This window comes from Caloenas nicobarica, chromosome 13 (assembly GCF_036013445.1).
Source record: "Caloenas nicobarica isolate bCalNic1 chromosome 13, bCalNic1.hap1, whole genome shotgun sequence".
Taxonomy (NCBI): domain Eukaryota; kingdom Metazoa; phylum Chordata; class Aves; order Columbiformes; family Columbidae; genus Caloenas; species Caloenas nicobarica.
This window is the reverse complement of record NC_088257.1, coordinates 392,452-406,452: the sequence shown is the minus strand read 5'-3', so window position 1 is coordinate 406,452 and position 14,001 is coordinate 392,452. Positions and strand designations below refer to the sequence as shown.

At 56.5% G+C, this 14,001-nt stretch overlaps 1 protein-coding gene across 2 annotated transcripts in view; it reads right to left on the bottom strand.

The window, feature by feature from the left end:
* Positions 1–14,001, bottom strand: part of PPP2R2B (protein phosphatase 2 regulatory subunit Bbeta) — a 70,358-nt gene that overhangs the window by 4,967 nt on the left and 51,390 nt on the right. For both annotated transcript variants that reach the window (XM_065644139.1, XM_065644140.1), the window contains exons 2-5: positions 13,060–13,157; positions 11,309–11,474; positions 9,038–9,150; positions 502–679 (exon numbers count right to left, since the gene is read on the bottom strand). In XM_065644139.1, coding sequence (XP_065500211.1) covers positions 502–679; positions 9,038–9,150; positions 11,309–11,474; positions 13,060–13,157 — 555 coding nt within the window. The remainder of the gene's footprint in view (positions 1–501; positions 680–9,037; positions 9,151–11,308; positions 11,475–13,059; positions 13,158–14,001) is intronic.

The window sequence follows — 14,001 nt, the reverse complement described above, 5'->3', positions numbered from 1 at the left end:
AGGCATCTGTCTTCCCCATCACCCGCGGACCCCGCTCCCTCCCGCCTGCCCCGCGCAGACCCTGCGGCAAAATTCAGGAATGTGTCACCTCACCGGGAGGCAGAGGCAGTGACGAAGGAGCTGAGCCCTGTGCTGGGGAAGCGGCCGAACGTGCCCACCGGAGACAGCCCGGCGTCCCGCTGGCGTCCCGGCTCAGCCCGGCAGCACAGGCAGGACCAGAGGGCAGAGCCTTGGTGATGTCCCGGGGATGGACGTCAGACGGTCCCAGCCCGGCGCACACAGACGGCACCGCTCTGCGCTCCCGGCCCCTGCCAGCCCGGCCCCGGGGCAGCTCCTGCACCGAGGAACTGTGACGGGGCCGGGGACCTCGGTTACCGTCACGGCAGACACAGACGTGGCCCTGGGCGTCCCCACGGGTCCCCCCACCGCTCACCCTCACCAGGACCCGTCACCCCCTCCAGCTCCCTCACTCTCCCGCTGACCCTGCACACCAAAGGATACTAAAACTTTGATTTGTGATTTCAAAGTTCCACAGGTTTATCCTCAGGTCATCCGCTGACATGTAGGTCTCATAGTCGCTGTTGACGGAGATGGAGTTGATGTGGTAGGTGTGCGCATTGGCAAACACCCTCCTGGGGGTGGCCTCCACCATCAGGTCCATGGGCCGCAGCACGGGGACCTGCGGGGCGGGAGCAGAGCGTCAGCACCCAGGGACACGGTCTGTCTGTCCCACCGCAGTCTGTCTGTCCCACCGACCCGTGGCAGCGCCCAGCACAGCCACGGGGCAGCCTGGGCTGGCCGCCCCACCCTGCACCCCGTCCCCAGGGACCCCAGCGCCCTCCAGAGCACGTGCACAGTGGGACACGCGGGCGCAAAAGCCTCTGACTTTGGACAGAGGTGCCCGCGCGGTCAGAGTGCGGGGGGGCGAGAGCCCAGTAAACCCGGCTCCGACCGCTGCTGCAGCAGCTGCTCCAGCTGCGGGCAAAACACTCCCAAAACTTCTGCCTCGTCTTGTTACTATTAACCAGAATCTGAAATTCCTGGAGCACTTCTAGCAGAAATACATGGCTTGAGAGAGCCAGGTCAGCACAGATTTTTTTTTCTAACTTTTGCATGGCTTCTCAGTGAAGTGACACAGGTAAGAGATGAGAAGAGACAGGGAGAGGGAAGACACAGGGCTGGGACAGATGGAGGGAACAGGGGACACACATACGCCTTTAGATGAACCAGCATAACTCATGTGAACACTGGGGGATGGAGAGATGCAGCAAGAACAGCAGCTGCGAGGAGCGGTGTGAGCGATAACTTCAGACAGAACGCTCTGAAGGCAACTTAATACCCTAGAAAGGCGTCAGTCTGCACTCCCGCTTGCCAGTGAGACATTCCCTGAAGCTACTTCATTACTGTGTATATTATCTGTGTGCTGCCCAAAGAGATTTCCCACGGCTGCAGAGGTGGGGACGGGAGTGTGACAGCCAGCTCGAGTTACACTAGAGCACAGGGACTGCCAGCTCGAAGCCTGAGCTTAACGTGACAAGCCTGCCTGCTAATTCAGCCTGACACCGCCAATGATGCATCGTTTGCCGCCGAAGGACTCTGCGCAGCCATCTGGGGACACGGGCTCGCGTGTTGCTCAGGATTACAGGGACCGCGCTGTCACTCAGACCGTCGGAAACGTGACGGTTGTGCAAAGGGAGGGGTTCAGCAGTTGCACAGGCCTCGCCGGGCACAAGTACAGCAGAGGCTCCAGCAGAGGACGCGACTCCGAGATGATGCCCGCGGTCCAGCCCCAGCCTGTCCCCGGCGGTGCCGCAGGAGCCGGGTCTGCGCCAGAGCCCCGTGGGCACCGGCAGCGCCCGGCACAGCCGCTGCCCGGCCTCTCGACCACCGAGCTCAGACAAACTCTTCAGCAAACAAAATTTTACAAACATTACTTCCAAGCCAAAGTCTGGAACTTGGTCCGTCACCAGGTAAAACCCCACGAGAGGAACTAACCTGGTCATTCCTGAGTATTTTGTTAAGGTGGGATTTTTTATCTGCTAAAGCAGCGAGAATCTGCATTGGAATATAGAAAACAGCATGTGCCCATGGCCCTTCTAGCCATGTGCTGCAAGCTTTTGCTTAAGAGTATCAACAATAAGTGTTTAAACCCGAAAGCATCAACATTTTGAGGCGGCAGCAGGCGGGAACGTGCTGGCAGCGCACGCAGGCTCGGGATGTCGTCCCACGAGAGCAGGCACCTTGCAGCACAGGAAAACCGTCGCTGGCTCCCAGCATTGCCATGGCAATCCTCAGCGTACAGAGCCCTCCTCCGGCATCCCTGCTCCAATTACGGAGCCAACCTGCAGGGCAGGCTCTGGTATTATATATACCCATTATTAAAGGGTAATTCAGTGTAACAAACCGCATCAAGTACATAGAAAGGCTGTCAAATAAAATAAACCTCTAATAAATTAAATTACTTTCTGTTTTCAAGAAGGGGGGGAGGGCATGCCAGTCATTTTTCATTTAAAACAAAATATGTCTTAATTTTTCTTTCTGCCTCTAGCAGGCACCCCCCACAAAAGAGCCAGTCCCGCACATTCAAAGCGCACATTACAGGCGATTCCTCTCTCCTTGCCTGGCGAAGGCTTCCCCTCCCCTGAGTTAATGAGGCACTAATCCTTCCTTGAGCTGTAACACTCTTGTTCTCGGTGGCTGCAGGACGGAGGAGCCGGCGCATCCCAGCCCCTTCCCGCCGGAGCTGCGGCTCCTCCTGCTCCCCCCGCCGCCCAGCGCAGGACGCAGCGCAGGAACACAAGTCAATACACTGCGGAACATGACCCTGGCCTCAGCTCCCGGGGCAGCGTGGTCACTAAGCCTCTCACCAGCACCAGTCCAACACGTGCGGGTTTGAGCTGCCCGTCACTGGGGGGCCGAGCGGTGACACAAACCCCAGCACAGCCCCACAGCCAGAGAGGACTCAGCCACTCGACCATCCTCACGGGACACATCGAAGGCCAAAAGTTCCTAAAGGATGTGACCACAACAGGGCTGGCTCAGGAAGAGACGGGCTGGAACAGACAAGTGAAGCAGCAATGACACTTCAGCCCCGTGAGCCACTGCTGCAGCCCTGCATCACCCTGGGCAGCCCTGCACCCGCGCCAGACAGGACCTGCACCCGTCCTGCACCCATCCTGGGCCAGGACCTGCACCCATCCTGCACCTGTGCCGGGACAGGACCTGCACCCGTCCTGCACCTGTGCCGGGACAGGACCTGCACCTGCACCGGGACAGGACCTGCACCCATCCTGCACCTGTGCCAGGCTCCTGGCTGGGCAGCGCTGGGACCAGCGCCCGCTTCTGTGCCATGGAGAGGAGGTTCTGCTCCCAGTTACATCCACGGAAACCCTCTGAGCACAACGGAGCTGCACTGCACTTAGATCCAAATCTGACCCACAGTAGTAGCCATTACAAAAAAATTCCATAAATAACCCATTTAGGTGTCTATCGGTGCCCAGCTCACCGCAGCGGGTGCAATGAGCTCCGCATGCAGCGGGGCCGGCAGCGGGTCGCACCAGCAGTGCGGCGGCCACAGCTCTGAGCACGGCCCAGTGTCCGCCAGCCCTGCTGTGACCAGCGCACAGGCACAGCCGTCCCTGCTTCCGCACGGCCGGACAAACCGCCCTCTGCCTGCTGCGGAACCTGCTGCCCAGCCCTGGCGAGCTGGCGGGATTTGGCCAAGAGGGCTTAGCCACAGCAAAAGCCCAGATTAACCCTAGCCTCAGGTTTTTGCAAGAAGGAAAACGTAATCCAGCTCCTGGCAAATGAGAGAGCAGAGCCGGCTGCTCAGGGATACGCTGGCCAGGTTCTTCGCCTGCTCCAGGGCTGAGCTCCTCTGGACGTGCTCCCTGATGTTTATGTCCTACCTCCAAAAGGCATATTCTGTCACTGGCCAATGATGCCTGCAGATTCATATTGTGCAGACAAAAATGTGCATCGAACACCATTTTCATGGCAGACTGACAATTTCATGCTCTTCAGGGTTTTGTCCTGTTGGACCTTCCCTATGAAGTGTGGAAGGTACCTTCCCGTGGCACGATAAACCCGCTGTCTCATTACTGGTCCCTGTAGCTGATGGAGCTGCTGGTTCCATCTCTTTTCCCCCAGCACTCCCCCCGGCAGGCAGCACAACTGACACCGTCCCTGCTGCCACCTCTTACCGAGCCTTTGTCACACACCCAAACGCAGGCACGGACTTGCTGCCAGCTGAGGAGCCACCTTCACGTCTGCGGGTCCAAAAGGTGCAGCCAAAAGGGTCGGGGTCCCAAAAGGGTCAGGGTCCCGGAGGAGGGGGGACCACGGCCCCCAGGTCTGCGGGGAGGACAGCACAGCCAGCGCTGCGGTGCCGGAGCGGGAGCTGCGGAAGGTCTAGCACTGGAACCAGCTGCGTGCCAAGACCCACCGCGCCGCGGCACGGGTGAGGGCGCGGGAGCAGCGGCGGGTTCCTGCGGGGACATTGTCCCTCTGTCCCACCCGCTGCCCCAGCGGGAGCCACAAGAGTCGACCGCGGGTCGCAGCCCCGGCGTGTGCCGCACTCCTGCACCGGCACCGAGGAGCCGAGGCCAACGCCAGAGTCGGTCCCCGTGGGACAACCGTTCTGGCCACCAACACAAACTCCCCAAAAAACAGGGCCAGTTCGCAAAGGGTTTCTCACATAAGGCTGAGCATCAACTGCAAGCAGCGTTCCACATACAGCCCAAATCATCACAGATTTCCCATTCTTTGCATATTTTTGTAGCATGACAGGATTTTTTTTGTTTGTAACTGAGAATTTGTCCTAGTTTAGTTATTACACGCCAGGATTACTTTCACCATCTGTACCTAAATTCTGAAATAAGTTTGCAGAAACCCCAAAGAACAAACCAAACATTTTTCTTATTTGAAGTTAAAAATCCTGAACTCTTCATGCTGATCTCATTAGAAGTACATTCCCTTAAAGATGCGATTGTTTGAAAAGATCCCTCTTAACTTATTTCTCCCCTTGAAAAAGCGTGTAGAAGCACAGCCATGTTAGCAAACACAAATTCAAAGGAATCCAAACCTGTTTGATAACTCTGTCCAGCACATTGTTTTTACAGTGTGTCTAGACACAGATACCAGCAGTGCAATTGCTGTGGAAACAGAGATGAAAAAAAATATCTGAAAGGTCAGTTCTGGTCATCAGCATTTCAAGGCGAGTTTACAAATCTTAAAAGGATGAGCAATGAGTTTTCACCAGAAAAGAAAGAACCCAACCCATGACCTGGGAAAAACAACAAAATGAGAAAAGCAGCAGCAAAACAGGCTCGTGGCTGTGGCGCGGGGGCTGCCCAGCCCCGGGAACCACCGGCACCCGACGGACACAGAGCCCCGTCCCGCAGACCGGCTGGGACCCCGGCCCCACGCGGGGCGTTGCTGCAGGAGTGGCGCCCACCCAGCACCCCAAAACCAGCACCCCCAGTCCCCAGCACCCACCCAGCACCCCAAAAACAGCACCCCCGGTCTCCAGCACCCAGCCAGCACCCCCAGTCCCCAGCACGGCGCGGTGTGAGCCTGGCGGGCCGGGGCAGCCGAGCGTGCAAACGGCACACACTGAGCTGCTTTAGAGCAACGGCAGCGGCTAATGAAAACGGGGAAATCTTTTTTTTTTTTTTTTTCAATTTCTGTGGCAATGGTTTGATGACGATCATTTGAAATTGATTAGTTCTGCCATGTGCATTTTATAGGCAAAACAAGCCGTACATTTCACATTACTTTGTCATTTAAACGCTAACGTTTTGGAGGCTGCGGACAAGGAAGAGACAGACGGATCCCTTTGCTGCGGCAGCAGGCAGCAGCACGGCAGTTCTGGAGGCATCTCCACCCGGTCCCTCTCTGGGCACACAGCTCCAGGGCTGCCCAGCGCCCGGGAGCCACCAAACCCGAGTGCTTTGGCAAAAGGGAGACATAAAACAGAACTTACGATGGATTTTGCTGGAACTGAGAGAGCCACGTGGTTGCTCTTAACCAGAGAGAGCTTTGTGACAGCTACGAACGCCAGAACCGGGCACAGGAATACACCCGCTTGTGGCACACACATCGCGCTGGGCCTGGAAGGCTCGTTGTGCACCCAGGGAGCGCAGAACATCGGCCTCGCGCCACGGCAGCCTCCTGAGCCAGCCCCGGCCCGCGAGCGGCCGCACCAGGCTGCCCAGGGACACGGCTGCTGGGCTCCTTGGCGGCACAGCGGCCTGTTTGCAGAGTTGTTCCCAAACGGCACCTGAGCTCCCGGGTCCCCTGGGCCAGCGGAGGGGGAGCAGCAGCCGCCCCCCAGCCCCGGCCGCTCTCCCCGCGGCGGGTGCAGCTCAGGACTCGGTGGGCAGGAGATCCCAGCGGCATCACCAGAACACCCTCCACGGCAGCCTCCCCCGGCACGGCGGCGGCAGGAGCCCGTGCCGCCCGCCGCTGCTTCTCCGAGCACTGAGACCCCCGAGCCAGCGGGCCCGGGAGCCGCCCGGCCGCCCGGCCGGGCCCATCGGCGGCACGGACGGCGTCCCACGGCGCCCGGCTCCGCAGCGCCGGCGGGAGGACACGCGCCCGCGTCTCAGCCCAGCCTGGCTCGTGCTGTGCACGACCAAAGTAACGCGTTCTCTATTTAAAAAGATTTAAGCCCTGGATAGTATTTGTGTTAATTATTTCCTGCGCACACCCCATGGTGTCGGTACGGCCGTACACAAAGAGGCACTTGAGAGCTCACGGAGGCTGCTAAATGAGGCCGATGGGCTGTAGCTATTAAACTGGGGGCTATCCCAATCAGCAGAGCTCTCTTAATGACAGCAAAAGCCTTACTCTACAGTCTGAGCAGAGTTAAACATTCCTTTTGCACTACGTGGGTTAGAAATTCCTCAGAGAACGATGCTCATCAAGCGCATTTCAACCATTATGACGAATGGGTAGAGACGATTGCAGCAAGGTGGTTTTAAAACCCTTCTTTGCTTCTCTGTGGTTGAAAATTAAAGTGTGGATGGATGCAGCTTTACTCCAAAGCATAAGCATCACAGGACAATTAAACGCCAAAGATACACCAAGCTGCAGCAAAAGGCTTGCAGCTATGTAAATATCCGTCTAAGTAAAATCAAAATATTAGATCAAATGGGCGCTGGCGCAAGACTCCTCAATCTCCCATCCTCAGGGACAGCAGGTATTGTGCAGGCAGATCCAATAACCGTAACACTGAGACTTACATCGTGTTTTACCCCTTCCCGGTGCTGGGAAGCAGGAGCTGCATGCTCCTGCTCGCCAGGAATCGCAGCCCTTTATCTCAGCACAACGGGAGACACCCACGTAGCAAATACTCCAGCCACACCGAATCAGGCTGATGTCAGGAATACACAGATCGAAAGCTGAAACTTTGGAGGCAGACAGTGGACCCCAATAAATGGTGTCAAATTCTTGGATATTTCAGTATGACTTTCACTTCACCCAGAAACTCAATGTTCTTAAAGAATACACTAGAAATAAAAATAAACCCATGTTCAAAAACGGGTCCTGCGAGAATGCCATGCTGGCATGTGCTGTTCGGTGTGGTTCCAGGAGCACGCCGGGGACCGGCACCGAGAGCCGGCAGCTCTGGGCGCAGCGGCGACGCCGGGGTCCTGCGGCAGCACCAGCCGGGGTGGCACCGGCAGCACCGCCGGGCTCAGACCTGCCGGTAACCCCAGCACCGACACCCGCATCCCGGGCAAACGTCTTCAATGGGCTGTCTAGGTAGCGGCATATTAGGCTGGAAATGCTGCCCGAAATATGACAGCAGATACATATACATATGAAACAAAATGTTTTCTTGCTCAGTAAAGAAAAACGCCTGCCAGGCACCAGGAGCAACTCAGTATGGAGATGAGAATTAACTACCTGTCTGGGGTTCTCGACGGCTCAATCTGCAGCGGAACTGGAAGCCATAAAGTGATCCAAGAGTAATCATAGCAACAATTCTATATATAAAAATATAAAATCCCCAAGCACTCAAAATGCAAATTCTGACAGGATGTTAATAAATTACAAGCTAGTCTGGTCTGATTAACGTCACGACAGAATTCCTGCACACTTGGCATTTCTAGGCCTGTGGGTTAAAGGAGTGATTGCCTGTTTCTGCCCTCGTATCGAGCAGGGGGAGCACGGCTGCCCCGGTTTGCAGAGTGCAGCTGCTCAGCTGGAGCTGCCAGCACGGGTCCCAGCACCACCGGTACCCGCCACTGGAGATCCCTGGGCACGGGGTGAGCTCTGATTGAATTAACAGGGCGCACATGCCTCAGGCCTGAGCTCACTCTTTATATGCAAATTAAATATCACAAACAGCTGTCCCCCGGGCCCAGGGCAGCACTGCAGGAAGAGCAGATTGGCCAGCACCGCTGGCCGGGTGCCATGAGCTGCCGGGGGGCACAGCGATGGATGCCCAGCAGCCTCTGTGTGCTGCCCCTTGCCGGGCTTCCCCGCGGTGCTCCGGGGACGGACGCGCTCCCGGGGCGCAGGGGCTTTAATGGGGTCTGTGCACCCAAACCCCTTGCCATAAATGGAAAACATGGCCTTAGGTGTTTACATTTGATTTGGGAGGCCGGTTTTAATCTCCTTAGGCTGAGAGGAAAACTCATTTAGAGAAAGTACTCCTGCTCCCGAAGCAGGTGTGATCATGAATGCACTAAGCAGAGCTCGTTAATCGCCCCTTTGCCAGGACGGGCACGCTGGGCGTGCAGCAGCAGCACCGCGGCGCCCCACACGAGCCAAACCGCGGCTCCCCGTGGCACACCTGCCCGCAGCCGGCACAGCCTGGGCACCGCGCCGCAGCGCTCCCTGCTCTGCCCCCGCAGCACAAGCCAAAGCATCATACCCGAGACAAGGAGCAGGCCCTGCCCCCCAGCACCCACCCGCCGCGTACCGAGGGCATTACCAGTAACACTGCACGCAGGTGACACCGGTGGCAATTTTCATCCAAGCCCCTGAAGAGAAAGGCTCCTAGCAGCCTCGGTGTCCCCGCACTCACCCGTAGCACGGTGATCATGGAGGGGTCTCGGAGACGGCCGTCCTCATCCTTGAGGTTGTATCCTTCGGGTCGCTTGTCCCTCTCGCTGACCTTCCACAGCTTCACAGTCTTATCTGGGGGCAGGAGAGAGGAAAGCGTCACGGCTGGCTCCAGCCCCGGGCACGCCGGGTGCTCTGTGACAGCGACAACTCTGCTGTGTCCCCACCTGCAACCTGCTGGAAGCGGTTAGAGAAAATCTGCCTGTCACCACAGCGCTTTATCCCCAAAGCCCTGGTTTTCCTGTTCCTGCCAGACAACTGCCGGGGAGGTTATTCCAGATGTAAGGAGATGGTTGAACAACAGAACAGAACTATTGCATTAACGGAGAAATAATGGGAGAAGTGATTTCCCAGGGTTCAGAGCCCCAGAGGTCATGCCCTGAATGTTGGCGCTCGATATATTGAGTGACGCGGCCGAGTGACCGCAGAGGTGACGAGGTGCTGGCACCAGGACGGGGCAGCGCGCGGAGGCCACGGCCAGCGCTGCACCCCGCTCTGCTCCTCCCGCGCCCACGTGCGTGTCACACGCTCGTGCACACGCAGGGACACGGACCCGCTTCCCCACGGGAGCGCCAGCCACAGCAGACTCCCACACAAGATTTCTCCTCCTACATTTCCTAGCTCATTCGGCAGTTATCCTGGGGTCACCAGTTACTTTGCAAGACTAACTTCCAAATTATTTTAGCATCTAGTAATTGGAAAAGTGTTAAATGCCAAGGATGCACCAGCTCTCCCAGTTCCATCCCCACCACCTGCTCTACTTCTCCTCCTCTTTGATCCTTGTGCTGCAAACACCCCTCGGCCGCCCCTGCTGACCCCAGCACCACCAGCCCCTTCAGAAACATGGACAGAGGGACAGGGACACCCGAGGTGGCTCCAGCCGGTGTCACCCTGCAGGTGCCAGGCACCGGCCACAGTGCCCGAGCCGGCAGCAGGCGCTGGGAGCTCCGCACGGATTTAGAGCCCATCAGGTGCATTGCGGTGCTTCCAGCGGGGCCGATGCAGAAATCCGGCGTGCAGGGCATGCAGCAGAGCGCTGGGCGGGCGCGGGTTCCAGCAGCTGGTACCCAGCACTGCGAGGAGCACAGCAGGCGGGCGACACGCTGTCCCGGAGCTCCCGCAGAGGGGACACAGCCTGTGACTCGCTCACGTGTCACCCTGACCCTCCCAGCCACACACCGCGCAGAGCCCGAACCAGCCCCGCAGCCGCCCCCATCCGCCCTCCGGGGCAGGGGAACAGCCCCAGGAACATGCGGGTTTATCCTGAATAATGGTGTTTTCTTTCCTCTCTGCTGGCAGAGACTCTATCAGTAGTTTATCATCACTTCTACCAGGTTTCATACACAACCGTATCATCCATCTTCATTTTCTCCTTTACACGGCAGTTCCAATGGAGTGCCATTAATTTTCTTTTTATTAACCTGCTTTACTTCATGGGATTTCTATATATAATGTTAGTTTAACAGTAAGAACAAAAAGAAACAGCATAACACAGGAGTATTTCTAAAAGAATAATTTTGATAACCTGCTAGCATATGAAGCATCATCCCAAATGGAAAGATAATATCCCTGTTAATCAAAAAACTATTTAAAAACTCAATTAACAGAACATTATGCTCTATAATTAATCTTCATTGCATTTCAATGATTAGCCCCCCAAATGAGTTTAATAAGTCTTTGAATTTTATTACAATGATCAATAGAGTCAATTCTGTAATACAAAGTAAGTTGGTTATGGAAGAATATTAGACCCCTCCTTTTCCCCTGAAGTAATTAAGTCACATCCATCTTAAGGTCCCTTTCATCCCAAGTAATATTCCTGGATCCTCCTGATATTTATCTGAACATAACATGGAACTGCTGAGCTGAACACAGCTGCAAATTGAAAAAAAACAGCTGGAGTTTTTCTTGAGCGAAGAAGAAGAAGGAGGAAAAAAAAAAAAGAAAAAAAAAAAAGTAAAAAAAAAAAAGAAAAAAAAGAGTTCCCAAGATCAAAAAACCCAAAAGGTAAAAGTTGTCAGCAGGGGGAAAGGGAAAAGGCCTCTCTCCCTTTCAGGGAACAGGTGCTGTGAAACAAGAACAAAGCCCGTGCGTGGGAACGGTGCTCTGCAGCCAGGGCTGGCCGGGCTCCTGCTCCCCACGACACCCGTGTTGTCCTGGACAGCTGTTTACAGATGTTTTTCCCAAAAGAACACTCCAGAGGAGGCTCCATCTGGCTGCCACGGCCACGTACCGTTGGTGGAGAGCAGGAAATAGGCTGCGTTCTGCTGCGGGAGCCATCGGATCTTGTTGATCTTCTCCTCGATCTCCAGGCTCTTCAGGTAATCGAACTCCGGCTCGTGGCTCTGGAAGGTGCTGTAGACATTGTACTCTCCCCTGCGATGGGGCTGGTTTTTGCTCTGCAGGAAGGAAACAGGAGGAGTTGGAGGCACAGAGAACATCGGCTGTGGGCTCCGGGGTTCTCTGCGGTTTGTCGCGGGACGGTGAGCACCTGGGCACGGGGACACGGCGCAGGGCTGAGGGCCAAGGCACGGCTCTGCGGCACCGCGGCTGCTGCACGCGGCGTGCGCCGTGGGAACGGAGCAGGAACCACGTGGGCGGGGAGAGGGAACAGAGTGGGAACGGAGCAGGAACAGAGAGGGCAGAGAGTGGGAATGGAACGGGAATGGAGCGGGCAGGGAGCCCACCGCACCAGCTGTCGCTGGCGAACGGCTGGGACCGGGCACCAGTACCTGCCGGGCACCGCAGCCAGCCCCGGAGGAGCCGTTGGCAGCACATCGCTGCATGGGGTCAGCAGCGATCGCCCACAGGGGCACAAATATGAACCCAGAATCCAGCACCCAGAGCAGGACACAAGCTCTGCTGAGCTGAGGCTGCCGCCGCCCAGAGCCCCCAGGGACCGTGCATCTGCAAATGCCGAGCGCTGAACCACCCAGCACCAGCCCCTGCATAGGGCTGAGGTCATTAAATGAAAACTATTGTAGAGATGAATTTCCCGCACGCCGACGATGCATTTGGGCAGTGAAGTCCCACTTGTCCCCTGAGCGCCAGACTGCTCCAAAGCAGGAGCTGAACGGAATACACCTGGTGTGACGTCAGGAAGCTTAAAGCTCAAAAGAAGCAGTAGAATTATAAAATGAGAGAGAAATGAGAAATGAAATACTGCTGGAAAGGTTGACAAAGCATCTATGTGTGTAACCTTTAACTGATCGGTTCTCTCCAGTGTATATAGAAATAATTTTGAGGCTATATAAATCTGAGGAAAATCTGAAACTGTCATCGGACCATGACATTTTTCATGGCCAAGCCTGACTCATCCCACTCCATCATCGGCAAACACCCACAGGGGAGGACGGCTCCTCCCGGCTCAGACCGTGCAACGTTGCGTGTGCCACGCCTGACCAGCTCACCGGCACGGCAGCGGCACCGTGCCCGACCAGCTCACCGGGACGGCAGCGGCACCGTGCCCGACCAGCTCACCGGCACGGCAGCGGCACCGTGCCCGACCAGCTCACTGGGATGTGGTTTTGGCAATGGTGGGGAATGTCCCGGGCCAGTGCTGCAGGAGGCTGCGCAGACCATGACCTCAAAAACTTTGTTAACGTATCCTGAGGTGAAGCGTTTCAGAAAAGAAACACGATTGCTTCACCTGTCTAGGCTTCCCGGCCATTTTGGCGGTGTGAGGAGGTTTTGGGTAGGGTTAGCGACGGGACGGACACCCCAGCCCGCTCACATGTGCCAGCCCCATCCAAGCCACCTGGCTGCAAAGAGCTGCAGCCAGAGCAAAAGGACACAGGAAATGCAACGTGGTTTTGAGCATGTTTTACAAGATGAAATCTCATCCTGCTTATGTTAATAGTTGCTTTTCAGTTTGGAGTCTGCCAGGAACAACCTGAGGTTAGGACTGACACAGACAGATTAGGGAACAGCAGGAAGCTTATCTTAAAAGGATAAAAGGGGCATTTTGCATTCACTGGCACTTACCTCCTGCTCACGTTGAAATATTACAACACGGCCCCCCTTGTCCCCTGTTGCTAGTAATTCTCCGGTGTGGTTGAATTCTACTGTAGAGATGATGTCAGCTGGAAAGAAGAAGACAAAGACAATTTAGGGAACTGCAGACAAGCTTTCACAGGCATCTGGAAAGCACTATTCCCATACAGCCACATGCCTTGTCAGCCCTTCATCCCCTCTGGGATCTCCATAAATCTCCTTTTTTCTGTTGCCTGTAATAATAATGGCCACAGCATTTTGGACCTTGGCTGTCATGAACCAAGTACTTGCTCGGTGCTCCTGCCCCCACGCCCTCCTGTACCCTGATGGCCGAATTCAGGGTGTTCCCATCTCAGCTGGGCCGAACGCAGCCCAGGGACTGCCGACGGCACGGCACGGCACGGCACAGCACAGCACGGCACAGCACGGCACGGCACGGCACGGGACGGGATGGCACGGGACGGGACGGGATGGCACGGCACAGGATGGCACGGCACAGGATGGCACGGCACGGCACGGCACGGCTCATCACAGGACAGCACGGGACAACACGACATGCTCCCTTTGCACCCTGGGGAGCTGCCTCACCACTTTGGGTGACACAACCAGTTCCCAGGACCCAGGAGCGTCCGGTGCCACCTGGCACCTCCCGACGGTGCCCGCACGAGGGGACCCTGTTGCTCCACACCGGGAGGGGTTTCGTCCCCCTCAGAGGAGGGAGCAGGCAGACCAAGACACCTTTGTGTTCTCCACCGGGGCGCAGAGCAGCCAGGGTGACCACAGCAACTTTGACAGTTTTCTCTGGCTGTTGCTGAATCTCCCACCGTGTACCAAGGTACACTAAAGTGACGCCTTTCAGCCCTCTGTCACCCCAAAAGCCGCCATGCCCACGCCGCTCCCCATCCGCACAAACCAAAGTGCCATCACCAGGAG